The sequence below is a fragment of the Glandiceps talaboti genome, chromosome 1 (genome assembly GCF_964340395.1).
Source record: "Glandiceps talaboti chromosome 1, keGlaTala1.1, whole genome shotgun sequence".
Taxonomy (NCBI): domain Eukaryota; kingdom Metazoa; phylum Hemichordata; class Enteropneusta; family Spengelidae; genus Glandiceps; species Glandiceps talaboti.
The window spans coordinates 15,914,911-15,940,645 of record NC_135549.1 but is presented as its reverse complement, the minus strand read 5'-3'; the positions used below and the strand labels follow the sequence as shown (position 1 = coordinate 15,940,645).

Below are 25,735 nucleotides of genomic sequence, written 5' to 3'. Positions count from 1 at the left end.
ATTTAGGAATCTATCACAAATAAAGAGCTGATATGTGAGTGATCCATTGAAAGTAATAATTATCTGAATATATTTCTTACAGCAGGACTAGGAAGGCTACAGAGCAGGACTTGACCTTATATAACATCTTTGAGCGGTACTTGTATGCAACCGAAGAACTTTGTTATCCAATACCGTCAGGTGAGCTCGCATCAAAGATCAAACTACCTACACTGAATAAAACTCTAGAGGGCTCATTCACCCTGTCGACTTAAATCATGGTAACAATATTTGGAAGATTTCCATAAGCAGTTTTGATTTCTGGTACAGTACTAGCTGTACATCATCAAATAAATAAAAGTTAACTCAGTGTCAGAATACTCAAAAATTGTCTAATCCACTTTCCCATATCAAATAATCCATTATTTTAGAAATACAAGTGAAAAGGAGAGACAAAATTTTACTCGCATTAGTGCTGTTTACTATATTGATCGTTGAATAATGGATTCAATTCTATCATGACAGGGTTTTTAACACTTCTCACCATCCTTGGATACAATTGCCATGACAACCACACTTTCCTGAATCATGTTGATGCTGGTGTTTTCCAACTCAACGATGAATTTCTAGCCCTCTTTCTGGAAGAATTGAAGGAAGAAGATGATGATGATAGCCAAAGTGTCAGGATGAAGTTTCAAATCATTAAAAAACTACCCAAGGTAAATCTTGCAAGTTTAAAGTTATTTACATACTTTGTATACATATGTCTTAACAGTGAATGTAGGGGGACTTCCTAAATTTTCAGATAGGGGTGAATGACTCAAGTTCAAAACATTGACCCATGTTTAATTTTAGACACATTGTAAGGGATTTTTAATCAAAATCATCCAGTCAGTTACCTTTATTATGATGCTGTGAAGGTATTTCTAAATCATGAAGCATGACTAGGGAATTTTCAGATGAAAAATCAACCCATGTTTAGGGATTTTTTTCATGTGAAAAGAGTGATCCATATGGGGTGCACAGACCCATATACCTTTCTTTGGGAGTACACCCACCCACGGAAGTCACAGTGTTGAACTAGAAATCAAATGACTGCTATTGCAATGACATACCTAGGATGTAGATAATGAGGATTATCTGCCATTGAAGTGTTCATTCCTGGTAGTACAGATTTCCACCGGTGTTACGATTTACAATGTAGGGATTTCTAAATCCTGGTTTTGTTTGTATACCAGGAGGCAATGATGACTGCCTTAAAGAGTTGGAATCATCCCATAGCCACCAGGTATCTATCACAGCAATATGTATCAGATGTATTGATACATAATAAAGAAGGTATGACATCATGTAAAATCTTCAATTTTTTTTCCCAACATTATTTTATGAAAGCCCCCAAAAGTACCTATAAGTAGAGAACACATGTTAGGGTGTGTGTCTTCCATGGAGACTCTTTATTTTGAATTCTCACTCTTCACTGACATGTTTAATCTTTCGTTTAAATATTCTGTAGCCAGACGTATGTATTTAGTTTTATCTATGCTTGTAAACTAGAAAAAAATAATATACCATCATGACTATAAGACGAAGTAGAAACATTCACAAGAGCTTGTAAACAACTATAGATGTTGATCATGTTTCTTGAATGATATTTTGTTTGAAAGCTGAACCAAGAAAATACAAAAGCTCTCAAGACTCTCAAGTTCTCTCTTTTATCAGTGTCAAAAGTTTAGTAGGAAATAAGTACAAAAACTGCTCACACATTTTACAAGTTTTGCACCTAAGTGTATCTTTTCAAGAGCTCATTGTAGGCATCCGTAATGGTCTTCCTCCTTCAGTTGAAGTTTAGCAGAAAGACTTACATAATTATTTTGTGGCTAAACGAATAAACTGTTGTGGAATATGATACTGTCATAACACCTTGTACAAAACAGGGGTATGAAAATTTAAGAAAAAGTTAAATCATTTGAACAGTCGAATTGATGAATTAGACCAAACTTGTCAGGATGTGAAATAAACATTGTGTCATTGCAGGTCAAGAATTCAATTTATAAAGTGTATACTAATTATCACAGCAATATTCATTATGGATGTAACAGATTGTGTGATTACATTATGTCAGTGTACTATTTGCACATATTAATTGAGACTTTTCTATTTTCATTGTGCATCATATTTCACTGTCCTCTATACAGATGGCCAATTACAGGATGAATGGGAAAAAGTGCAAACAGGTTCACTGTCAGAGTACATGTCTAGTGTGAACCTGACTGATTCCTTGCAGTCATCAATGGAGGGTAAGTGTCATTATCATTATGGTAATCAAGTATACATGGACTTGATCTTGAAATCTAGAAATAACTATAAACCTAATCTGACAGTTCACTCAAGTGTACATAAACTTCATTTTGACATTTTGATATAACTTGTAGCCTTTTGAAAGGTTCACTGAGAGTGGTTGGAAACTTTGGAAAAAGTATCATCTGTTGCCAGTATTGCTAATGATTACAATATGCAAGACTCCATGCTTTCCAATCAGTGGAAACCTTCCAATACAATGCCTAGTGCTTGTGATAGCAGGTGTTTTAAGTAATCAAATCACCACAAAGTTTTGTTGTTGTTGTGTTTTTTGTCTCACAAATCTAGAGTACGCCACATTTGATCTTTAACACTTTCATTTTGTGCCTCAAAACATACTGCACATTTTACTCTAAGAAAAGATGTATGTCATCTTCAACTTACTAGTATAGTGTACAACATAACATTCTTTCAATTCTTGATACCTGCAATAGAATATTACTGCCAAGCGCATCATAAAAATAACGAACATTCAATTTCTTGGTCGACACCATAACTTCCACTCCATGCGCTTCACATTCACTATAGGCATGTGTGAAAATTAGTCGACCTTCTTGTTCTATTTGGACCCTCTAGCATGACGTAAAAAGTTATTGCAGGTATCGAGAGTTTTTGCTATTTTCTTGTCAAATACAATTAACACAATCCAAGCAAATTGATTGAAATGACAGTCTCCCTTTTCTTCCTCCAAGATGAGAGTCTATGCAGTAGTTTTGAAGTTCTGCCTGCTGCATTTCCTCCTCTTACAACTTTAATCAGGCTTCTAGAAAGCAAAGGTGAGTACAAGTTGAAATGAACATCTGCAATTTGTTCCTGGTTCCCTGGTTATGTAGGCAAAGAAGTGAATGGTACATATCAAGGAATACATTCAGGGAAATGAAGTTTTCATTTACCAAATCTTATATAATAAATAAAACCATTTGATGTTGCATATCATATCATATCACATCAGTTCAGAAAGGAAGCAATCAATTCCAAATTATCTCATTGTCAGAAGTGCTGTTGATTATTACATTTTGTACAACAGTCCACATATTGCATACACTAGTCTGTAAGTTATGTTGTGACAGGGCGCCCTCACATATCGATAAACCCCTGAGCAGGCCAGTGAGGGCGATGTGACACTACATATCAACATAAATTGTGTTGTTGTAAGAGATCACACATGATTCTGACCCTGTGTGTTGAACGTTTGTTTTTTCAGAGGCCTTGCTTTCTGCAAGAACTAGACCAAGAAGAGTACAGAATATCGACCACCGATATATTGAAGAGAACGCATTACACTATACAATGGAACAGTGTGGTGAAAATCTTTCTCATGTCACTTTCTGAACAGCGATAGAGATCATCATAATTTTCCATGCCAACCAAACTGTACACCTTGTTCAACCATGAGCCAAGAACCGTGCACAATACAGATACCTATGGAAACATGTGAACCAATACTGCAAAGTTAATAGAGTTGAAGATTCAAATTGTCTTTGCACTCATGTTACTTCAGAAAAAGTAACATGTTGAAAACATGCAACTAGCATGTCGTAAAAATTGGCACTATATAAAGTCTCCTTCACAGGTGCTAAATATCAGAAAACCTACAATAAAACTATACTGAAAGTCTAGTCAGTTTGTTAGTCTAGCTTCACACAGAAACTCTAATACATAAAACCTTAGATGGTGACATCGTCAATACAGAAAGAGTTTTAAACGGAATGGTTAATAATGAACCTGATGATGTGACAGGGACCTATGACTACATACCGAATGTTACATTTCTACTAGAGACAGGGTTCCTTTAAGATACTATATTTGGACATATTCTACTCAATTTGGAAAGTTATTAGATATATATTCAGGATTACATTTCTGTAATATTTAGCCAAAAAGAAAGTGTGTGCATGTACAAGTTCTACTGAATTAATCAATTAATTGATGCTGGAGATTGTGGATATTTTATCAAAATGTTAAATTATTAAATGTCATGTTAGTAATATATGGGATTTCATATCAAATGGTTTCATTAGACAAGATGTTCCAAATGAAGGTAATTCTATCTTAAATTAAAATAACTTAAATAAATTAAACTTTTAATCCTAAAAGGATAGAAACAAGAATTACATGAAATGCATGCTGTAAAAAGACAACTGTTATTTCTGTCTTGTGGTGACAATTTAGTTAACTTTACTGATAAGCTAGCTGTGTAATTTTTGTAGGGGGTGAAATTAATGTAATTCTCCCACCATACTACATAGTTGTATTACCAGTAGCCATTACGCAGAGGAGCTAATGTATATATACTAAATAGCCCACATTTAGATCAATTTGTAATCAGATTATACACAGCTGGGATGTGGCAATCACAAGTTGTTGTTCCTGACATGCTTTTGAAATCAACTGTTGAAAACAGTTTGTTTCTCATGACACTCTCACACTCACTGCATTTACTTGTAACTTGTAAGGCGATACTTTCACACACTCACTGCATTTACTTGTAACTTGTAAGGCAACACATTCATACCCTTCATTTACCTGTAACTTGTAAGGCAACACTTTCACACACTCACTGCATTTACTTGTAACTTGTAAGGCATTACATTCATACCCTGCATTTACTTGTAACTTGTAAGGCAACACTTTCACACACTCACTGCATTTACTTGTAACTTGTAAGGCATCACATTCATACCCTGCATTTACTTGTAACTTGTAAGGCAACACTTTCACACACTCACTGCATTTACTTGTAACTTCTAAGGCAACACATTCATACCCAGCATTTACTTGTAACTTCTAAGGCAACACATTCATACCCTGCATTTACTTGTAACTTGTAAGGCAACACATTCATACCCTGCATTTACTTGTAACTTCTAAGGTAATACATTCATACCCTGCATTTACTTGTAACTTCTAAGGCAACACATTCATACCCTGCATTTACTTGTAACTTGTAAGGCAATACATTCATACCCTGCATTTACTTGTAACTTGTAAGGCAACACATTCATACCCTTCATTTACTTGTAACTTCTAAGGCAATACATTCATACCCTGCATTTACTTGTAACTTCTAAGGCAACACATTCATACCCTGCATTTACTTGTAACTTCTAAGGCAACACATTCATACTCTGCATTTACTTGTAACTTGTAAGGCAACACATTCATACCCTGCATTTACTTGTAACTTGTAAGGCAACACAACACATTCATACTTAAATAACTTTATATAATAATAATCTTTATTTGTTCAAATAAATTCGGAAATTTGTTGAATGGTCACCTATAGTGCATTTACTTGTAATCCATTTCAAACAATCAATCAATCAATAACAAAAATTCACTTTGCAGATGTGAAGTTATTTAATAATGTTTTATTCACACGTTTGTTATTACTGTGTAAAAAGTGCAATATACAAATGAAGGGCATGTCACCTTTGACAAAGAATATAGTTATAGCAAAGATAACATTAATTTTTTTATGTACAAAAGGATACAAATGACATACAATGTAATTGGCTTTTTAAAGCAGTGTATAGTACAAGTCAGGTGTGTTGTTTGTTTGTTTGTTTGTTTACAGGGATTGTTTATTTGTAATTTACAATAAATTTCTGAAATTGATTAATTTGCTTGTTTTAATAGTAATGTTGATGTATGAATGTATGATCATAAGAACAAGTGACTGTATGGTACAGTGGAAGCAGCTTCAAAATCAACAATTTTTACATACATAGTCCTGCATTATTGAAGTACTTCATTCATGAAAAAAAAATTCAACTGACTACAACAGCCACCTTGATTGAGAAACTTCACAGCAGGGATATTTGAAAGTAGCTCAACACTAAATATGGACGACAAGTAACTAAATCACTTTTTGTTTCTGACTACAATTTACAGCATCCATAATTTGCAAATCTACAGTCTGAATCTACAATTCTTCTACTCAACGGGTCTAAATTTCTACAGTGTCAACATCTTTTAGATTTCTATTGGTTTAACTATAGGTTTCCTGATATGTCTCATGCTAGAGCCGGCTTCCTGTGGTTTAAATGGTGCCATCTTTCCGTATGGCCTTGGTACTGGAAGTTCTGTGTCATCGTCTGGAATGTAGGCATTAGGCCTAGGTTCAGCTGTGGTTGTAATACCACCAGCCAATGTATACTGTTCCTCTTCTTCCTCCACCTGTAACAAAGAATACACAAACAGTCAGATAAAGGTATTGTTTATACATTATCATTTTATCTACAAGTATTTTCTCAACATGCTTTTAATCAGTAATCTCATTCCATTCATACATGATTGGAATTTACAAGCTGGAAAATTTTTCTCCAATTTATATTTATAAAGAAATCTTTTCTCCAAATATACTGAGAATGACATCACACAAAATTGTTCAAACACCCACCAAGGACTATCATACCACACCCATCAGTATTCTGATTAGGTACACATGCCTTCCACGAATGCATTTACATGCACAGACATGTATAAATAACGTACTTCAAAACAGATATTTGTGTGTGTCTTGATAATGAATGTCAACTAATCAACATATGTGAGCTCAACTATGATTTTTGAAAACTTGCTTGGAATTGTTTCCTTAACATTGAAATGCGCAAACCGTGACTACAGTATCATAAACTCAACATGATTTTTTACTTGAAAATTTTCAGCAATTTCATAGAAAAACTCATTCTTCAAAAACATGAATAGAATTCTTAATTAACAGCAGAAAACCTTTCCCACTGTTTATCAACTGTTACAGGAAACTTACCAATCTCCTATACTCTTGTTCATGTTCACGTCGTTTCTCATCTCTAAGCATCCTCTCCCATTCTATTGCTGCTTCCTCTGTTGGTGCTTCACCTTGCTCCATACGGATATAGCATTGCTCCAGCAGTGCTTCCCTCTCTTTTGTATCATGCTGTAATTTCATGGCTTGGGCCTGATTCATGGACAACTCAGACACCATGGCCATCATCTTACGAGTGGTTTCTTTGATTCTAGCTTGGAATTCATTGACCTAGTGGAATGGAGTGGAGTTGAAATATATCAAAACAAATAATGCATAATTTCACAAATATAACCACTTCATATGAACAGTTTTAGCAAACACTTTCATATTCTACCATATGAATTTTCATTTCATAAATATAACCACTTCATGAGCAGTTTTAGCAAACACTTTCATTTTCGACCATATGAATTTTCATTTCATATCATTTGATTATAAAAACATGAACAAGCTATATCTCTCACCATAACATGATTACATCATGCTGAAGTGCATTATACAACATACCAAGTAGAGGAAAAGTATGCTAGTGTACTAGCTTCTACTTCTTACCATATTACGAGGGACCTCATGCTTACTCTTAACTACATTTTGAAATACAAACATCATTCTATTGAAGAAGGGCACAGAATGATCATGTTGAGGGGGGTATATGTGTACTTGAACAGGGTTAAAACACCATTAGTGTAGTAGCTTTTGGGGAGAGAAGTATTTAAATTTGCTAAAATGAGAACACTCACCTTCTTAGCTAGGTTCAAAGTATCCAGCTTGCCAGACTCTGCCTTGTTGCGTACTCTCTCAGCAAGTCTAGTCACTTGTTCAAAGATTAGATCCTTCTCTAACAACTGTTCCTCCTTCTCTGATAACCTGATCTCAAGCTGCACAAAAAACAAAGAACAATTAAACACGAACATCATTAATAGTTTAGGACACTCAACTACAACAATGAATTACAGTGTAATGTTTTCATTTAACAGCTTCTTTCTTCTCTGTAAAGCTTATTCTTATTGGCAGACTGTTTCTTCTACAATTTCAACTACTACATGATGGTTTATTGAAATCATGGTATCTGTTGTGTAGTGTGAAATGACATATGCTTGACTTCCATCTAAAATTAAATGCCATAGTCTAAAAAGATTTGGATTTCTTGCTTGGTTGTATCACTGCAAGGACATTTGATGAAGGTATCCCCTAAAGCTACAGAAAGATGCAGTAATGGTAAAATGATACAGGGCTATATAGTTTATTTTTTTAGCATACATATAACATCACAAGTCTATGTACACACTGATATACATTAACTCTACTATAACACTACTATAACATAATTACCCAATTAGAACACTCACCTCTTCAATCTTGCTATTCAGGTCTGAAGGTGACATATCTCTACCCTCTAGTAATCTTACTCTGTATTTATTGTTGGGGTTTTCTAATTCCTTTTCAAGTTCAGCCATACGATCTTGACATTGAGACAACTGTAGACAAGACAAGAGAATTACTACTTACATCAGCATTGTACGTGTTTAAAAAAATTACATGTGAGTTTCATACATATATCACTCTTTGAACAGAGGGTCAAAATACTAAATGGTCAGATGACAGTTTTCATCAGATGGACAAACATTACAATGATTACTGTAATGCCTCTCTCCATTTACTATCAGGGTATCCCTGTATGTTTGCACAAACTTACACACGACTCCCTAGTTTGATAGAAATATCATGAAAAGATTTCAGTGATGGAAGTGAACCCTCTGACAATCTTTGAGTACATTAATATCAAATGGACCGTAAGATAGCAGGTGGAACTACTTGAGCAGCATATTGGTGAGATGAATAGTTTTACATGTACATACCTGTATTTGTAGCGTTACAAGGTCATTGTCAAGGGCTCTCTTATTTGGTAGAGTCTTCCTTAGTAGATCTATAGCTCTCTTCTCTTCTCCTAGTGTCATCTTTTGGAAGCGGATTTCCTCTTCTCTGGCTTGTAATTCTACATCACCTTTCCTTATCATATCATCCTGAATGTTGACTTTTTCATAGAAGATACACACTTCTTCATTTCTTTCTATCAGCTGTACACCCCTGTTGAGATAAAACAGATCAGTATTCGTAATTGAAGACATATCAGTACAGGCAACAGTGTGCCCTATAAGTCAACTGCTATGTCACTGCCACACAGCATTTCAAATGACACACCAAAATTTGATTTTTCATTCCCTATTCCTCGCTATGTGGTGACTCACAAGAAAACCCTGTTATTATCATTTTGACTCACAACTAAAAATGTTGTCTTACATAAAAATGCAAACTGGTGGTATAGGGCAAGAGTGTAGAACAGTGACCAGACCATATTCAAGTTAAGGAGTATGGGTTAGGAAAATGAAAAGAGTTGGTTTTTAATTTTCTTAGCATAAGTCTGCTTTGTGGAATCTACCAAATGTACATAGCAATTATTCTGCACTTGTCATGATTTCATTGAAATAAACAACTTTGAAACCACTATGAATAATCACTATGACATCACATATACTTGATGACGTTCATACTTAGATCAAGGCTTTAATTTTCATGCCTCAGTACTAACCACTTGTGACAACTCACCTATCATTTCTATGTTGAACAGCACTTTCATATCTCTTTCTCAATTGCACCATCTGTTCTTCAGCCTGGTTGATCATCTGGTTCAGCTTGGCAATGTCCATTCTTTGTTGCTCTCTCTTCTCCTTCATTTCAGCTTCTATTCTTTGCTGCTTGGCAAATTCATTCCTAAGCTGATCTCTGATGACCACAGCATTTACATGCTTTAGTCTGGCTTTCTGCAATTGTCTGTTAATAGCATAAAAAAGGGTGTGTTTAGAAATGAAAGGTACTCAATTTAGAACAAAATTTTACATATAAATTATCTTGGTAACAAACTAATTATCATACAGATAATGATGTAGGTTTATGCGTATACATGTAGATAATTAACTTCAACTGTATTCACAGTGACATGTCAATAATGAAAATGACAAATTTACAATATAACAGTGATTCTGTATGTTGATGATGGAACTCTCCAATGATGCATACATGTGTACTATAATAAAACCAGAATCAATGAATGATATACAAGAATTAACCTAACATATGATAACTACCTTCTAGTCAGTGAATACATTCTAATGAAAATGACATTAAAATCATCATTTTACACTTTCACACGTTTGTATATCTTGTTAGTTACACCACTAGCAGCACAGCAGCAGGTACCTTAATAATGGAATGCATCATAGCTATATGCTTGGCCTGTACAGAAAAGAAAGGCCTTGCAAGAAAAAAACTCTCCATGCATGACTTACCTTTCTTTTGCATTACTTGAAGTTCTAAGAATTTCAATTTCATTCTGTAAGATTTTAATCTTTTCCCTCATCTCAGCAGCTTTCTGTGTACTTGTCTGAATCAGATTAACACACTTGTTTCTTTCATTCTTGATGACATCATACATCTTGGCAAACTCTTTAAGTCTGGAAAATGCAGAAGAAAACCAAAAAAAAAATGAAAATCCATATAGTGAATACTGTTTCTAGTTATAAGCATTATGTTTCCTGCAGTTTAGTATTTTACAGCAATTAGATCTATTAATAGGCTTCAAAAAAATATGCATTTTAGTTAAAGATAAAAAAAATCGAAAAAATTACTCAAATACATGTTTATCATATGTTAGAAAAACATTGCCACCTGTTCTGAGATACTTGTAGAAATGGTTGTAAACATTTTGTGTGTCATGTCTGTGAGATATACCATGTCAGGGCGCCCTCACCCATCAGCCTACCACTCTCAAAGAGAAGGTCCATAAGGGCAGAACAACACAGCATACATTACAGTCTGAGCATAAAATAGGTAATCATACAAGCTATTAATTTGAAACCTGAAAAGAGAGCAAATCAAACAATAATGAACAAATTCGGTACTTACTTTACAGTCATTTCTTTATATTTCTTCTTATTATCTAATATTGCCAATTCTTTAGTTTTCAGATCCTCGATAGCTCGGTGGTATCTGAGCTCTGCTCTCATGAAATCTCTAGCCTTCTGTTCTCTTTCGTCAGCTTTGATAGCAGCTAATCTCGTCAATTCTACCACTTCAATTCTCAAATCACTTTGCTCATACAGAAGTCTCTCCTCTTCAGCAATACTCTGTTCAACTTTGACCTGCTCCACTGCAGTGAGAGAGTTCTGTACAGAGAAAAGAAAATATATGAATATTGTGATTGTCAAAATATGTTGATGTAAATAGATAAATACTGCAAAAGAAATGCTTTTAGTATTACATTAATTTAAAAAAAGAAAGAAATACAAGTAATATTAAGTAGCTAGACAATAAACATGCTTTATTTTACTCTGCAGGCCATTTCAATATTCCATGAATGGCCCTTTCTGAATTAACAGCGCCCTCAAGTTAGTAGTTACATAGTTGACACCCAAGAGTGCACTTTTATCTTCCAGTTATTTTAAACAAACCCTTGTCTCTTTCAACTTGTTTTCTGTCATATGTTAGTGTCAGAAATAATCCGTATATACAAAACGTTATATGTCTGGCAGTGAACAAGGTCAAAGTTAAATATACCATAACACATCCTTTACCTGTTGAGCAAGCATCCTCTTTGTATTATCAACTTCTCTTTGTAACTCCTTCCTCTTGTCGAGGAGAACGTCATCTTTTGGTGCAGCATCAGCTTGAGATTTCACCTTGTCATGCACTGACTGTGTATGCGCTAAATTTTCTTGAGCCACTTTGAGTTGTAGTTCAGTTTTCTTGAGGTTCCTCAAGTCACGATCTTTCTCCCTAAGTTTTCTGGCATGCAGATCATGCTGGTTTTTCTTCTCAAGATGGATGTGTCTAAGACTAAGATCTAAGGTGGATCTGTAATACAAAAGTAAGAATTCATGAATTTCATTTGATGCTAAAAACTGAGGAAGAGATTAAAGTTTTCATTAACACTTCTAATTGATTCAGGGTATCTAGTGTGTATTTTATTCAAGGTCAACCAAATATGGGACAATTTTAATCCACATTCTATCATTTATTTCAAAATCAACAACCCACAAGGGAATATGCTAATCCAAGTTGACCAAACAAACAACAAACCTGTACACAGCAAGTAAAAATTCCTGCTACAAACTTTGCATTTTTGCGTTACAGCAGATTGCTCTAGGCAGAGACTTTAAAAGTGAAAGCTGCATGTGGTTAAAACAGTGATCTGAATAAATTACAGGCCATATGTACATGTATCTTTCCAAATCCTTTAAATATATACAGTAGAAAATAGATGAATGAAAAAACAAAAAATATATGTTTCATGACACCACATTGCATGATGGCCAAGGTGTTGAGTTATCATCCTATGGCTGTCAACAACACAAGGTATAAAAAGATGACAAAATGACATTCACTTCAAGTTCAAACTATAGATGCATCAAATGAATTGGAAATGTAATGCTAACCACTAGACTTCGACCAATTTACAACAGATTTAGAAAAAAAAATACAGGAAAAATATGCTTACCTATCACCCAGATACACAGCTTCCTTTTCTTTTGCATATTCAAATTCTTTCATTAGATGATCAAATTCTCTTTGTTGTGAATCGACCCTTGATCTTTTCTTATCTAACTCTGTGTCCATTTCAAATTTGTCATCCTCCAGGATTCTCAACTTGTTCTCATCTTCTTCAAGACCAGTCTTCAATTCGCCATGTTTTTCATTTTCTTCTGCAAGTCTTCTGTCAATTTCACTGTTATGAGAGGAAAAAAGTATGAAATTTTCAGTCAGGAACTCTGCTTTTATTCAAGAGTGATCATTGAAAAGGGAATGTTTTAGATTAATTTACTCTATCAACAACTTTGATGTTATAAAAAGACCCCCCCCCCCCCCATTGTTACCTTTTTGTTGCAATGTAACTTATTTACTAGGTAGTTGTATAAGTTAACACTAATTACTTTCGAGAGAAAAATATTTCATCAAGTACTTAGTCATTCCCATTAAACATTTATTGCATTTTTTTTGTTTGGATAAGTAAGGTTTCAATCATATATCCATACATGATAATATTTTCTTCAAACCACTAAAATGTATAACACAAGGAAGTAACATAACCACCATCAGTCGTAGATGGGTGCACAAACCCTTGGAGGGTCTACGATGTGTTCTAATTCCTGTTGCTTTTTAGCTGGAAAGTAAGAGGCAACTTGATACTTCTTATTGAAAAATATTCAGAAAACCATCCCAGTTATCAAAATTACAGGTACTTACTTTTTCGCTTTGTTCATTTTATCCATTTCCTTGATATACTGTCCAGGTAATGTCTGTACTTGTACAAGTTCACCTTTGGCATTTTCTTGTTTTTCAATTTCTTTTTCAAGTTCTTTGAGACCGATATCAACTTGTCTATTTCTATTCTCTAATTCTTCCCTAAGGTTTTTAGCTTCCAATTGTCTTTGTGCTATCTCTACCCTTAGATCCGCTATATTTTTTTCCAGTTCTTTTGTCTGCTTTTCAATATTCTCTTTCTTTGGCATACGGGAATATTCCCTTTCCAGCATTCTCTTTTCTTCCGACAAACTGTTGACAAAATGAGAATAATAGATTAGTAAATGACATTCTGTTATATTATGACGAGTCTCCATATGCTCACTGACAGTATACATAAAATGTGAACTGCTTCAGTTGGTCACTCTTTGCAAGGTCTGTACATACATAAATAGTTGTCTGCTTCAGTCGGTAACTGTTAGATGTCAAAGCAACGTCATCTCATTCAGGACTAATCAGGTTTCTCATTGTGGCACAACATGCCATTTTACACTGTTACAGACAATGATTGACATGATACATAATTCTTTCATCTGTTTCACTTGGTCACTCACTCTTGTGGTCTATACATTTTTGTGATGTCTGTTTGAGTTGGTCGCCATTTGGCGTGATTACGTGCATAAAGGAAAGAAGTGTAACACCACACCAAATAAATAAAACATTTACAGTGAATATCCTTTTCAACACATAAATTAAGATGACAATATGTCATGCTAGCCTACATGTAATGTCTACTTGTTTTCTTTACAAATCTAACATTTCATTGGGTTTTTGTATCATTAGAATTGGTTCCGCTTTACTGAGATTAGCAGTTTTCTAAACATGACAAAAATGCTGGAAACCTGGAACTATAAAAATGATTTTATTTGTTGAAGAAAGAATACAAGAATATTAAAACTCACCTCTCAATTTTAAATTCATATTGAAAATTCCTTTCCTCTGTTTCATCAAACTCATTCCTATGTTTTAACATCTGTGTTCTGAGTTTGGTAACTTCGGTATTTGAACTTTCTGGGAAGTTATCAGCTTTCTCAAGTTCTGATCTCTGTCTTTCCAACTCTGCCGTGTTTGCTTTGGCATCTTTTAGAAGGCTTGCTTCAGAATCACGAGTTCTGAAATATATATATAAAAAAATTTATATAAGATAAAGAATGAATCAATGAGTGTTGTTTGTGAATAGCTTATAGCCCAAGGGTGAGGAGGTCCTGAATAGATGCAGAATCACAGTGTTACTGTGAAGGACAACACAGAATATTGTTTTATACTGCTGCAAATTTGATGTAAGCATATGATATGATGCTCCAATAATCATCTATGTGCAGGAGATACTTTTTCAGTCATTCCATTAAATAGGATCATGTTCAAAGGAAACTGCATTCATGAAAGGGGAAAGTAGTTGGAAATATAACTAATAAAACTGTGTAATATTTGTGTATGAAATCAAGTGTACATGTATGTAATGAGTTAATCTACAGCCTTAAACATTGGAAAAGAAGTTTTGTTTGAGATGTTAGCATGACCATTACTATTGGGGTCCCTTTTTTTTTACTAATTCCCACATCCTGAAAATCAGAAATGGATGTGGTGTTTAAAAAAACAAAAAAACAAACAAACATGCTGACTGGTATTGCCTAAGGAACAACATTGTTAGCTTCCTTCTGGACTGTGGATCAACCAAAAGCAGTTTGTGTACCCAAGGATAAGCCCTTGACAGACAAACTGTGTAGGAGTGACCAACAGTCCCTTTAGGAACGAGTACATGTATGATCCTTGTGAGCAGTCACTGAGTCAACATGTTCATAATACATGATAAATTAATACTTGACACTGGTTTGAATGAAACTATGAAATGTCTATTTTTCCTGCTCTACAAACAACATAGTCCTACTTGCATACAGAGTATGTCTTCCCTTCCTTCTCGCTGTTGAGCGAAACACTCAAAACACTCTGCAAGCAGGACTACATACAACATATCTCAGACAACCAACACTTAGTGTGTTGGCTGCCTGAGAATGCATCAAATCTACTTACTTTGCTAGTGTTTTGTAGAGTTCGGTGTATTTTGCCTTCAACAAGGCAACTTTGGTGCCAGTCAACTTCCCTTCTTTGAAAAGCTGGAAGGAAAAATAATGAGCGCTACTATTAGTACAAAAGGTCAAACATTTACAAAAAACAGAAAATAAGTGGAGATGATATTGTTGACTTTATGATACGGGATCAACGACTTTAAAGAATGGCGTATCAATTCCTTACCTCATCAAGGCACTGAAATGCTGGACTGGCTGACACTTCAACTTGACTTTCTTCTTGTAAAACAACCTTTGGAGCGACGGGAACTATGGCTGTCTCCGTTTCACGGGGTTCACCCTCGTCACCACTGTGACTATGAGTGCTCATTTTGAGGAGTGGCAGGTGTTACCTGCAAAAGAATAGGTTTATGAAACCATCTTTGTAACAGTGCTAACGTTAACAATAATTACTGAGGGCTAAAAAATAAATATAACATATGACGAGTCGATGAGTGTCTGAACTTTGGGAAATCCTATATTGGCACAGAAATTGAAAGATGCATTGGGTTCTAGAATAAATGGCGATTGATAGCTTTAAAGAATACACGATAATCTCGTAAATATGTGCAATTTTTTTTTTTGAAGTCCCATCGTTCAAAATTATAAACAAGAACACTGAACAGCCATTCACTGATTCAGTGTTGCTAGACCTTCGGAACTACACACACATAACTCTACTAGACACGACAACATTTTAAATAGAATATGTATCTTGTGATAACTTACCAGATTTACGAAAAAGAAATGCTGAAGTTTGTTCTTCTCAAAAGTGAATAACAGGGCTTACGAAGCCCTACAATATTATAACTCGCATAGAAATGTTGCAGAAACCATTGAACCTCCGTGTAAAATGGCTGACATCAATATAAATATGAAGTTACCAAGGGCTACGGGTGTAATGGGGTACCTAAAGAACGTGTACGTCGATTGGTTTAGCCATCGATATTCTCAAGGACTATCGTATCTAAGCCAATCAAAAGCGCTTTGACAAAAAGGGTTTTGGGAGGTAAAGGTTATTGCGCATGACTGGGATCGCATATTTCTAAATCCGCCATTTTCAAGTCTCGCCGAAACTTCTAGTACGGTTAGAAATCTTTAAAATTTACAGTCAACATGAAGATCGAAGAAGTTAAATCGACCACCAAAACACAGAGGATTGCCACGCATAGTCATGTGAAAGGTCTAGGGTTAGATGATAGTGGCATGGCTATTTCTGCGGCCGCTGGCTTGGTTGGCCAGGAACTTGCAAGAGAGGTACGCATTTGTTAGCAGATGACATGTGCAAATCATTGTCAATGCGTTTGTATGATCGCCCTCTGTCACGTCTACCGTACAGTTAATGAAAGTTGTGGTTGCAGCTGAGTGAGGTTGATTTTCTACAAGATTGTTTTTGTGTGTTTTTTATTTGTTCATAACAATTTGGTAGTTAATTAGTTTCGGTACCATTGCATGGAAACCGCCACCCAGCAAGGAAAACATTGAACTTGAAGTATATCCCCCCCCCCACCATATATACATAAATATATATATATATATATATATATATATATATATATATATATATATATATATATATATATATATATATATAATTTATATGTTATGTAGTATATATTATATATTTGTGATAGTGACATGTCAAACATACATGAAATAAATGAAAAATGTGTACACTATAAAAATATTAAGAATGGTAATAGGAAAAATCCAGTTACTAAATACTAATAACTTTGTTATTGATGAAATTTACTGTTGTCATAGCAAAAGTATGTGGAATTATAGATGTTGGAGAAGACTGCGTATGGCGGTATATAGTGGAATTTAGAATTTAATATATAATTAGTTTTTAAGCAGGTTATCAAGATTTCACAAAAAAAACTACATATATATTTTAAATGAAATAACGTATTAATTTAGTTATAGCTTTATGCACTAATTTTACTTTGGAGAATACTTTTGTACAAAGTCTATGTAATGTGTCAATTGAAGTATAAAAAAGATAATAATAAGATAATGATTCAAAAACAACACAGTCAACATTCAGTTTATACAAACATTGTTTCTGAAGGATAAAAAGATAATTCAGAATTTATAATGATAAAGTATTCTCAACAGAAAATGAAGTACAATATGACTGTTTTCCACCATGTCAACTTTTCATCTTTTTATCTGCGCAACAGATTGTTATTATTTTATTTTTTGTCTCTCTGCTTCAGGCTGCTGGAGTGGTTGTTGACTTGATCAGATCCAAGAAAATGGCTGGTAGAGCAGTGCTCCTTGCGGGTCCTCCAGGTACCGGTAAAACAGCACTGGCTCTAGCCATTGCTCAGGAGTTAGGGTCTAAAGTTCCTTTCTGTCCAATGGTTGGAAGTGAAGTCTTCTCAACAGAAATTAAAAAGACTGAAGTTCTCATGGAAAATTTCAGAAGAGCAATTGGTAAGAATTGTTCCTACTTGAAGAGAAAGCATTTTGAATTTGATGTGTCAAATAAAACAGGGAATAATGAATGATATGGTGGGGGAAAAGGTGTATCCGGCACTTCTTTAAACATAACAAAAAAGAAAGTACAGCAATATAAACTAAAGGACACTCGGCAAATACAACCCATAACACCGAAGTGAAGCATTTCCTGTACGTACCAGAAGTGTTTATAGCATCCATATGAAGTGTAAAAGTATACTGTTTCATTTGCTAATTGATCACATCAGAAAGGCCACATACTAGGGCTTGTAAATAAACCAATTGAAACATTATACTTTTACTCTTGATATGAATGCTATAAATGAGTGTAGCACATAGAGAAATTGCTTTACTTCATTGTTACTCATTGTACGTAACATGTACATATATTCACCAATTCAGAGGGTGCCCTCAACTCAAGAATGTGAGCTTGATGGCCGATGTCTGTTATGCCGTTATTTCATTAAATTAAAATCTTCACTAACATTCAGATCTGGAATCAAATGTTTATGATTCATCAAAATGTATTTGTTCTTGTCTCATAAGTACAAGTAATCATTTTTACAAAGTTTTCTAAATATATCAGTTATTTTTTTTGGATATCCTGCCAACAAACAGATGAAAAACATAATAGTTTTCAAACTCTGCTGGTATTTAGATGTAAACTTTATGTCAGATCCACATCTGCATCAAGTTCAACTGATAAAGTGATTCTTGTTTATCTATTGCACATTTGAGAAGTAGATCCTTGATTGTTTTAATGAAAGATTCCATTCCTCTTGATACACACTAGGGCTGAGAATCAAAGAAGTGAAAGAAGTCTATGAAGGAGAGGTAACAGAGTTGACACCTTGTGAAACAGAAAATCCAATGGGAGGTAAATAAAAGTCTTGTCATTACAGTCCAGTGATTTATCAAGTTCTCAATTTACAACCACTTCTGAGATTCAAAACAAATTATATATTTGGTTGTAATCAAACTGTTGATGTGTTGTCGATGTCCGTAATACTTAGAACACATTGTTTATAGTATAGTAATAAATAGTTCTTGTCACACGACCACAGGTTCCTAATTACTTATGAGTAACATCTCACCTGTTCAGGTCAGCAGGCTTTGTCAAATGGTCCTTTTGCTAGCTATAATATAGTAAATAATTAGAATCCTCGTGTAACACAAACTATAATGTTTTACTGAGTTGACAAACGTAGTAAAGGAAATGTTAATTGTTTGTCTTAGGGTTTTTGCTGTTTTATCAATTCTTAATTTAAGAAAGTGCTTGACATATACTGTTAGGAAGTAATACTTTTCCTCGGATTTAGCATATATTAAGAAAAAAACAATACACTGCATTTTGTTTGGAGGAATATTGACAATACATGTTGTAGAATAGATAAATCTAGGAATGGTGGAATATACTGAATTCTATCAACTTTTAATAACCAAGAATGACCTTTCTTTTTAAATCTAATTTCACAATGCATAGGGTATGGCAAGACAGTCAGTCATGTTATTATCGGTCTAAAAACTGCAAAAGGAACCAAACAGCTGAAGCTTGATCCCTCAATTTATGAAAGTTTACAGAAAGAGAAAGTTGAGGTTGGAGATGTTATCTACATAGAAGCTAACAGTGGTGCTGTTAAGGTAAGGCTAAAAAACGAAGACAGATCACTGTTTGTTCAACCTCACATGTATGTGAAAGGGTATAGTTGTTGACAATGTTTGCATCTTCCCTCCCTGGCACAAGCTTTGTTTGAATAATAACTCCTAGCTTCGTGGATAATTGCTCCTTACAGTCTTGATTTTTACTAGTTGTATTGCATATCATTGTTTGTGTAATACTGTTACCTGTAGTCAAGACTAGCTACTGAAAATCCTCAACACAGTTGGTTTCCATGCAATGACGTCTGAACATTGAATCATATGTTGAACTACTGCATCAAAGAAAACCAAGTGTAGGCTCATTTCTCTTTTTCGCAATGATATTGTGTGGTTTGTGGTAAACTTGGTCCATCCTTCGAAGCTGGAGAATTGTCCTCAGAAAATTAATTCACACAGGATTTGTTAATCAATGTATATGTTATCTATTATTTACCTTTCACATTGTCAAAGTAATCAAACCCTGTCCAACTCTCAAGGGATGTGACTTATTATCAGTTAACAGCTCTGTATTTATGAAAAGGCAATATTTACATATGCAATACTTGGTAGTTGGATCTTTTGAGTAAAGTCTGATAGTCATGAAAGCTATACACTGTGTCCCTACTTGTATAGTGTTTTTGGCTGTCACATCTTTGTGGAATGATTTATCTTCTGTTTATTTATTTCACTGCCACACATCATTTTTTGGGTGCTATGTTAATAATGACTCCATTCAATTATTTACAGAGACAAGGTAGATCGGATACCTTTGCCACAGAGTTTGATTTAGAAGCTGAGGAGTATGTACCACTGCCAAAAGGAGATGTACATAAGAAGAAAGAAGTTATTCAAGATGTTACACTTCATGATTTAGATGTTGCTAATGCTCGGCCACAGGTATGTGTTTTATGTGCTAATTCATGATTGGAAGTATCAGATATGAATTAAGTTTCATGAAAATCCCCAAAATTTGAAGAATTTTTTTTTACATCTGCCAATTTTGTCTTATGAAATCGATTGTAAAGTTGTGAGAGTATTTCACAGACCATTGTGTGGTGTAATGGGTCTCATTTGTGTTGGTTTTTTTTTTTGGAAAAGAAAGGCACATTTGAAATGGTAGGGGTATCTTGCTATACATGTTAATGTATTTCTGTACTGGTATTGTCATTCTTACAAGCCAGAGCACATGTTCCACTGACACAACAAAATATTGGTGTATAATTATTGATGCCGTATAGAGGCCTGTGGTTTTACAATGATGTGGTATATGTGGGTTAGAAATTTTGAAATTTCCCAAAAAACTTTTGTTTTACCAGGGAGGGCATGATATTATGTCAATGATGGGTCAGTTGATGAAACCCAAGAAGACCGAAATCACAGATAAACTGAGGAAAGAAATCAACAAAGTAGTAAACAAATACATAGACCAAGGAGTAGCAGAGTTGGTACCTGGTGTTTTATTTATTGATGAAGTACACATGTTGGATATTGAATGTTTTACATACCTGCATAGAGCATTGGAGTCATCATTGTCACCCATTGTTATATTTGCTACAAACAGAGGCCGGTGCACTATCAGGTAAGGAAGAGTGTGGCAGGAAAAAAGAGTTGCACAAATTCCTCACATACTTGAACACTTTTGATCATAAGTTTGTGCAAGGAGTGTAATTTTGGATTGTTGATATGGAAAGAAACGTGTACAGGGGTGAACAAATCATTTTGTGAACTGGTGGTCCCTGGATGAGTGCCTTAAAAAATCCAGTGGTCCTGCTGAAAGAATTAGTGGTCCCATGTCCCGCTAATGTGAAACATTCAATCTTGCCTATGCATCTGTATATTCAGATGACTTTTCAACATAGTTATTAACAGTAAGGTACTGGTCTGACGGACCAGACAAGGTAAAATTTTTGTGGTCTGCCCAAAAAAATCGATAGTCTCGGACGCAGGACCAGTGGATTTGTTGACCCCTGTGTAGAAAATCTCCGAAAATGGTTGAACACTTGTAAGTGCATTGAGTTTCTTTGCAAGATTTGAAACTGAAATAAATTAACAAGTTGCTATTTTAATTTTATCACCCAAAATCATATGGAAGTTGGTAGCAGTAATCAATATAATACATGTACAAGTGTACTAAAAGCTGCAGAAATAAGTCTGACTGAACTTTTCCTTTGAAGAGTAAGTAAGATTTATAACATTGGTAATGAAAGAATTGGTAGAATACTTAGTAGACAAAATGAAAGAGGAACTCTTTTTTGACATGCATTTTGTTTATCAACAGGGGTACTGATGATATCATATCTCCACACGGTATTCCACTTGATTTACTAGATAGAGTTATGATCATCAGAACACTGCCATATTCACAGGATGAAATGGTACAGGTAAGATCATCTCAAAGAATATGCACTAGTGCAATGAACTACTGATGTAAATACATAACTTGTTCTGGAGAGAAAGTAGTCGATGAGTGTTTTCAGTGTTATTGTTGACTTGAGCTTTTTGGAAAGTCAGCTTACAACAAGCAGCATGAAAATATGAAAATGAAAAATTGATACTGGCAAATTGGACTTTCAGCAAAAATATGAAAATGTATGCCTTGGAATTGAAATTTAAAAATTTATCATAATACAACGTACAATGGTAACTTTTATCTAAAAGATTCGCTGTTGTGATGCCCCCGCCCACCAACCCACCTTAGTACAGTAGTGAATACAACAATGAAACTAAATCTAGGGTCACTGTTTGATACAACTAACTGTACCACCGACTTTAACAATCTCTTAGGAATATGATTTCATAGGTTTACCATGTCTCTTTTACCATTCTCAGATTATCAACATCCGAGCACAGACAGAGGGTATACAAACGGATGAGGATGCTCTGACTTGTCTTGGAGAAATTGGTGCAAAAACAACTCTTCGGTAAGACTGGAATTTTCAGAACACAAATGGGAATAGTTCTATCAATGCTATCCTTGACTTTGAATCCTTCTTGGAGAAAGATTTTAAGCCACGGCTAGCCTGTTAACTAGACTAGTAGTGAACAATTAGTACTGTTTAGAAGTACCTGTCTCAGAGTAGGATGAGATGTATCATTTGTATGCACAGATAATCTGATATTATTATAAACAGTTTTGATAGACTGAATATATAGCCTCTGCAATTTTTAAAAAATCACATACACAAACATTTAAACATTGAATTCAAAATATGACTTCTTCTCTTTAAGGAAGAATATACCAGTGATTACAAATACTTGTCAGTTGAAAACAATATATACTTGTATGCAAAAGAGGACATAAGTCCATGTACACAAATACACAGTATAAAAAAAATTTCGGAAGTAATTTTTTTTGTATAGAAATAGTAGTAACCCTGTGATGTGCAAATGCCATAGTAGGGAAGGGGAGGGGTTCTATCATTATAATTTTATATACATTTTTGTGACAATGGTATATAATATAAACACGCGGAAAAATAAATAGAGGAACATGCTAAATGTATGTACTAATTGTCAAACTAAAACATCTTAAAATTACCCTATTGTTTCAGATATGCTGTGCAGTTGTTAACACCAGCCAGTTTACTGGCAAGAATTAATGGCAGAGATGGTGTTGTCAAAGAAGATATTGAAGAAATCAGTGAATTGTTTTATGATGCTAAATCATCAGCTAAAATTCTTGCAGCGCAAGAAGACAAATTTATGAAATAAATCAAAGTGACACTTTTTGCAGTGTTTCTTTTTCTTTTTTACTGGACAAAAACTTGCATTATGAATACAGCTTCATATCTGTGTTGCTCTGAAGACTTTGGATCATGGGAGTGAAGTGCATGCCAAGATCTATGCTTGAATCTACCATCACATGAGGAAGATTACACTTCCTTGTGATATTTATTGAGTACTAGGTAAACTACTTGTTAACAGAAACACAATATGACATGTTATGATTTGTATGTGGACCATTCTTTCTTAAAAAAATAAAGCTTGTACAAATATGAACCCAATGGAAAACCTTTCTTCCTTTTTATTTCTAGTGTTGATAAAAAAATATTTGATGTAATGCATTTCTGTGAAGTATCTTGTCACAGGAATTATTTAGCCTGGCATGTCACAATATTTGTGCGATAACTGGGGGGAGTTGGGTCAAATTGTTGTGGTGTGAGAAACAACACTAAATTAGAGAATCTGTAAAAATATTTTGCACTAGAAGAAAAGTGGTGACATGTCAAAATTGTACTAAACTTTCAATACATTGAAGTTCTCAGCTACAGGAGTCCCTGTGGTTTGACAACGTTTGAAATAGCATATATACTTGTTAATGTTTAGAATCTGGCCTAGACCATGAAGGTAGCATCACCATGTACATCCTACCTCCGTGGCTGAACTAGCCTACCTGTAGGTGAGAATGAAAATTCAAAATGTCGGTTAGGAAAGCAGAATAGTGTAACAATAGCCTTTCTCAAGCTATGGCTGAATAGACCTTGAAAACTGACAAAAGATATTGTTTAATGTTCCTGTTGACATTTCTACCATAAGAAATCAAACGATTCCCAGTTGGAGATGAATGACAAAATAAAAGATGAGGAATCTATGATAAATGACTGTTCACTCAAAAAAAATGTTTTATTTGATGAATCCTGGAGGTACATTTCCTACCTTCACTCTTACAATGTAAATTCCCACCCCTTCACTCTTAGAATAAGAGTTTCCCCTTATGATATCTCTCATTGTACAACCATGATAATACAGCGACAGACAAGAATTTACAAACAGAACTTGTTACAAACTGGGAAAGTAAATAAATGATTTGGATTAAAAAGACCAAATAATAAAAATGTGTGTTTTCGATAACCCGACCGACACTAGTTTATGGTGCCGATCCTAAACTTTTTTTTTTTTTCAAATCATAAGTGCATTTTTAAATGGTGAGAAGTTATCCGCTTTGACATGAAAATTATAATTTTCTACGACTAAGTGAAAATCTATTGCCATATCAGATACTGTATTCATGGTATGTTGTTGCTCGGGTTCTTCATCACTCTTACTAAGTTGACTCGTAGACAATATAGGTTGAATTCATATATGGTATACTACCAATACCAATTACATGTAAATATACCTGTCATATAACGATTATGATGAACTACCCCTAGGATACACTTTTGTTCGAATGAACATATATCAGACGGTAGTTCACTGGTGAAATGACTTCTGCTATTCTATACCACTATTCTATTGTATACGGTCTGTGAAAATACTTTTGAAATGTTTTGCTGAGGTCTGGCATAATAGCTGGATTATGCAAATATACATTACAACCTCTCCAACCTCAAATACGCAAAAAAAAATTAATCGTTAAGACATCTCTCTTTCACTTTAACCTGTGCTTGCTTTGTTTTATTATGAAAATTTCAACATTTATTTCACATTGATAATTTACTTTTATAAAAATGCAAAGTATCTTTGGTCAATTTTTATAAGTCACATTCCATGACTTTGAAGACTGTAAGTTGAATTGAAATAGACTAGTGTAGTGTGCAAATAAAATCCCAACCTGTCCCATATGTTATCGGAAACAAATATCATATTTTTTTTATACTTGGCACAGTATGTTGCAACTACAGAGACACGTAATACATTTCATTGTTTGATAAGAACAAGTCAATATTTTAGTCTCTGTACGTAGTTTCTGAAATGCCAGGGGAATTTGAAATTCGTTTGTGAATGTGAGCCTATCATGTAAAGAGGCCATAAAACTGTTTTTTATCAAATGTTGAAATTTAATACAAGTTTGTTTTGAGTTTAAATCTGGGACGAAAAAAAAGCTCAAAAAACTCGAAACATAACTGAAATTCAATATAGGTCCGGAGTTAGCCTAGCCTATCCATGTATTTATTTCCAGTATCTGTAGTTGTGTGGGGGCCATGGGGATTTTGACTAGACTCTAGAGTCTGCCTTTGGGCCTTTGATGGGAGACGGGCTTTGTTTCGTTTCGTTTCGCCGATTACCATAAGCCCTCCCACACCACAACTAGCATTTTAATAGGCTAAGAGTTATACAGAGTACATGCTTGGAGGAATTT

At 34.5% G+C, this 25,735-nt stretch overlaps 3 protein-coding genes across 4 annotated transcripts in view; 2 read left to right on the top strand and 1 right to left on the bottom strand.

Moving 5' to 3' along the window:
• LOC144453047 (gamma-secretase-activating protein-like) overlaps window positions 1-5,911 on the top strand; it is a 34,408-nt gene extending 28,497 nt beyond the window's left edge. Inside the window, exons 19-25 of one of the 2 annotated variants that reach the window (XR_013482390.1) lie at window positions 83-180; window positions 505-698; window positions 1,218-1,317; window positions 2,175-2,276; window positions 3,030-3,113; window positions 3,542-5,005; window positions 5,490-5,911. Coding sequence is in view for 1 of the 2 variants with exons in the window: in XM_078144356.1 (XP_078000482.1) it covers window positions 83-180; window positions 505-698; window positions 1,218-1,317; window positions 2,175-2,276; window positions 3,030-3,113; window positions 3,542-3,669 (706 nt within the window). In the remaining variant the exon portion in view is untranslated. Of the gene's footprint in view, window positions 1-82; window positions 181-504; window positions 699-1,217; window positions 1,318-2,174; window positions 2,277-3,029; window positions 3,114-3,541 lie in introns of both variants that reach the window. The other variant, XM_078144356.1, reaches the window with a different exon arrangement.
• On the bottom strand, window positions 5,711-16,413 carry LOC144453185 (coiled-coil domain-containing protein 146-like). Its single transcript, XM_078144497.1, has 15 exons — window positions 16,282-16,413; window positions 15,740-15,905; window positions 15,518-15,600; window positions 14,389-14,598; window positions 13,430-13,738; window positions 12,684-12,911; window positions 11,761-12,040; window positions 11,093-11,352; window positions 10,477-10,641; window positions 9,737-9,961; window positions 8,989-9,217; window positions 8,479-8,607; window positions 7,870-8,007; window positions 7,109-7,357; window positions 5,711-6,516 (listed from the first exon to the last, which is right to left on the bottom strand). The coding sequence occupies exons 2-15, from the start codon at window positions 15,881-15,883 to the stop codon at window positions 6,313-6,315; spliced, it is 2,853 nt and encodes a 950-aa protein (XP_078000623.1). The 5' UTR covers window positions 15,884-15,905; window positions 16,282-16,413; the 3' UTR covers window positions 5,711-6,312.
• A 183-nt stretch (window positions 16,414-16,596) lies between these two features.
• Window positions 16,597-24,038, top strand: LOC144453349 (ruvB-like 1). Its single transcript, XM_078144621.1, has 9 exons — window positions 16,597-16,809; window positions 17,772-17,991; window positions 18,809-18,892; window positions 19,499-19,656; window positions 20,401-20,550; window positions 20,970-21,232; window positions 21,932-22,034; window positions 22,483-22,574; window positions 23,205-24,038. Exons 1-9 carry the CDS (start codon window positions 16,669-16,671, stop codon window positions 23,362-23,364), a joined length of 1,371 nt encoding a protein of 456 aa, XP_078000747.1. The 5' UTR covers window positions 16,597-16,668; the 3' UTR covers window positions 23,365-24,038.
• The last annotated feature ends 1,697 nt before the right edge of the window (window positions 24,039-25,735 follow it).

Bases quoted from the DNA above. Each gene is read 5' to 3' on its own strand.
- LOC144453349 (XM_078144621.1), top strand. From the start codon at position 16,669: ATGAAGATCGAAGAAGTTAAATCGACCACCAAAACACAGAGGATTGCC. The intron at 18,893-19,498 runs GTAAATAAAAGT...CACAATGCATAG, and splicing joins AACAGAAAATCCAATGGGAG to GGTATGGCAAGACAGTCAGT. The intron at 20,551-20,969 runs GTATGTGTTTTA...TTGTTTTACCAG, and splicing joins TTGCTAATGCTCGGCCACAG to GGAGGGCATGATATTATGTC.
- LOC144453185 (XM_078144497.1), bottom strand. From the start codon at position 15,883: ATGAGCACTCATAGTCACAGTGGTGACGAGGGTGAACCCCGTGAAACG. The intron at 13,739-14,388 runs GTGAGTTTTAAT...TTTTGTCAACAG, and splicing joins TATGAATTTAAAATTGAGAG to TTTGTCGGAAGAAAAGAGAA. The intron at 6,517-7,108 runs GTAAGTTTCCTG...TCTTTGTTACAG, and splicing joins AACAAGAGTATAGGAGATTG to GTGGAGGAAGAAGAGGAACA.